Genomic DNA, 1,637 nt, shown 5'->3' on the forward strand with positions numbered 1-1,637 from the left:
CACAACTAAATTCCTGTTACACATAGGATATATGTAAATAATTTCTTTCCATTCCTCAAGGTGTGAGAATGAAGTCCACAAGGCTGCCAGACTATCAGTTCAAGAAGCATCACTGCAGATTGGTGCCAAACAGACCCAAGAAAATGGAACTGTGTCACACGGTGATGATAGCTTCAATTTGGTGATTTCTGCTTAAGGACCAAACCCATTAACAGTACCAAATATCATATCAAAAAAATTGTTTAGGGTGGTTAAGAATGAGCAGTTCAGCCGTCTTTGTTGGTTATACACTTGTGTATTGTTGTTATTTCTTCTCCTAATTTAATGAGAGGTAATGCATAACCATTGCTGCTTTTAGAAGTGCATGCTTTGCTTTTGTCACAACTTGAAATAATGTTTGTACGTACAGGTCTCTACAGTAGCTACAACAGGTTAATGTAATGCAATCAGATTTAGACCTGACTTTTGTTATGCTGATACAAGATTTATGAAGAGAAATTTATCTTGAAAATTCTGATAGTGGCAAGAAAACTCAAGGTACAACAATAGTTAGTATATAGAGGGGTTTTCTACCATGACATCAACATTCTTTACTGACTGCTTTCAAGGGAGGTTTTGTTGATTTGGTTGGGAACAAAGTGATAGCATATTAAAGAATCCTACATAACAATGATTGCTCATCAGTCCATGTATTCTATTGAAATTGTTAAGATAAAATGGAAAAATATGCCTGAGCAAACCCTTTTCCTGAGCTTGTCATGCAGTGATAATGTGGAATACTCATTTTATAGATACAAATATTTAGCTTTGTTTCTGGCTCTTCTCGGGTTTAACGTCTCTTACGAAATAGAGAGCGCTTAAATGAATTGTATGCATTGACCATACTGTATGTCAGTGCACATGTGGCTTGGCTTATATGTCTCTGAAAAGTAAGGAAATATGTTTCCAATTTTGCATTAGGTTGATCTGTCAGATTTGGAGATACAAAGTCATTGTATTAAAATATGATTTGTATGCATTTTGTATATATAGTGACCTGACAATCAAGACACACAAAAGCTAACAGAACACATGTTCGCATTTCAAACTACTGAAATTTTTCGCAGAAAAAAACATTATATGAGAGAAATAATGAATTTAACATAAGGGTTTCAAATGATATATTTTTGCAACTTGACAAGAGAGCTGAGTATATATTTTTCTTCATTTGTAGATAAGACATTTTGCTCAAATGTAAGAAGTATTTTTCAACATTCTTGTTTGTCTATATTTTTTGATATGTAAACAACTATTCAAATAGGGAATTATTCTTATTGCTTCTCTGCTTTTGCTTTCCATCCTCACATTCACAATATATAGAATCATTCCATAGAATTATGTTTATATCAAACTAATAACTGTCTTTGGGATTATGTGCGAGCATAGTTGTTATAATAATAAAAAAAATAAATAATTGTTGAAAAGGGGTGTTTCATTACAGTTTGTTTCCGACAGGTGACTGCAGTTGAAATGATCCTTAGACTATATTTGCAATAATGTACATGAAGTAAACTGTGATGGTAACTTGTGACATGGCTGTTTTAATTAAAATCATATGTTCAACTGTGCCTATACCTCTTATTTCATGACATGTACTG

The 1,637-nt window shown here is 33.0% G+C and overlaps 1 protein-coding gene across 1 annotated transcript in view; it reads left to right on the forward strand.

The window, feature by feature from the left end:
• Positions 1-1,463, forward strand: part of LOC119590535 (dentin sialophosphoprotein-like) — a gene marked incomplete at its 5' end in the record, with an annotated part of 4,507 nt that extends 3,044 nt beyond the window's left edge. The window contains 1 exon segment of the mRNA XM_037939181.1: positions 61-1,463. Within this exon segment, the coding sequence (XP_037795109.1) occupies positions 61-196 (136 nt within the window).
• Positions 1,464-1,637: the final 174 nt, after the last annotated feature.

Source organism: Penaeus monodon, chromosome 27, assembly GCF_015228065.2.
Source record: "Penaeus monodon isolate SGIC_2016 chromosome 27, NSTDA_Pmon_1, whole genome shotgun sequence".
Taxonomy (NCBI): Eukaryota; Metazoa; Arthropoda; class Malacostraca; order Decapoda; family Penaeidae; genus Penaeus; species Penaeus monodon.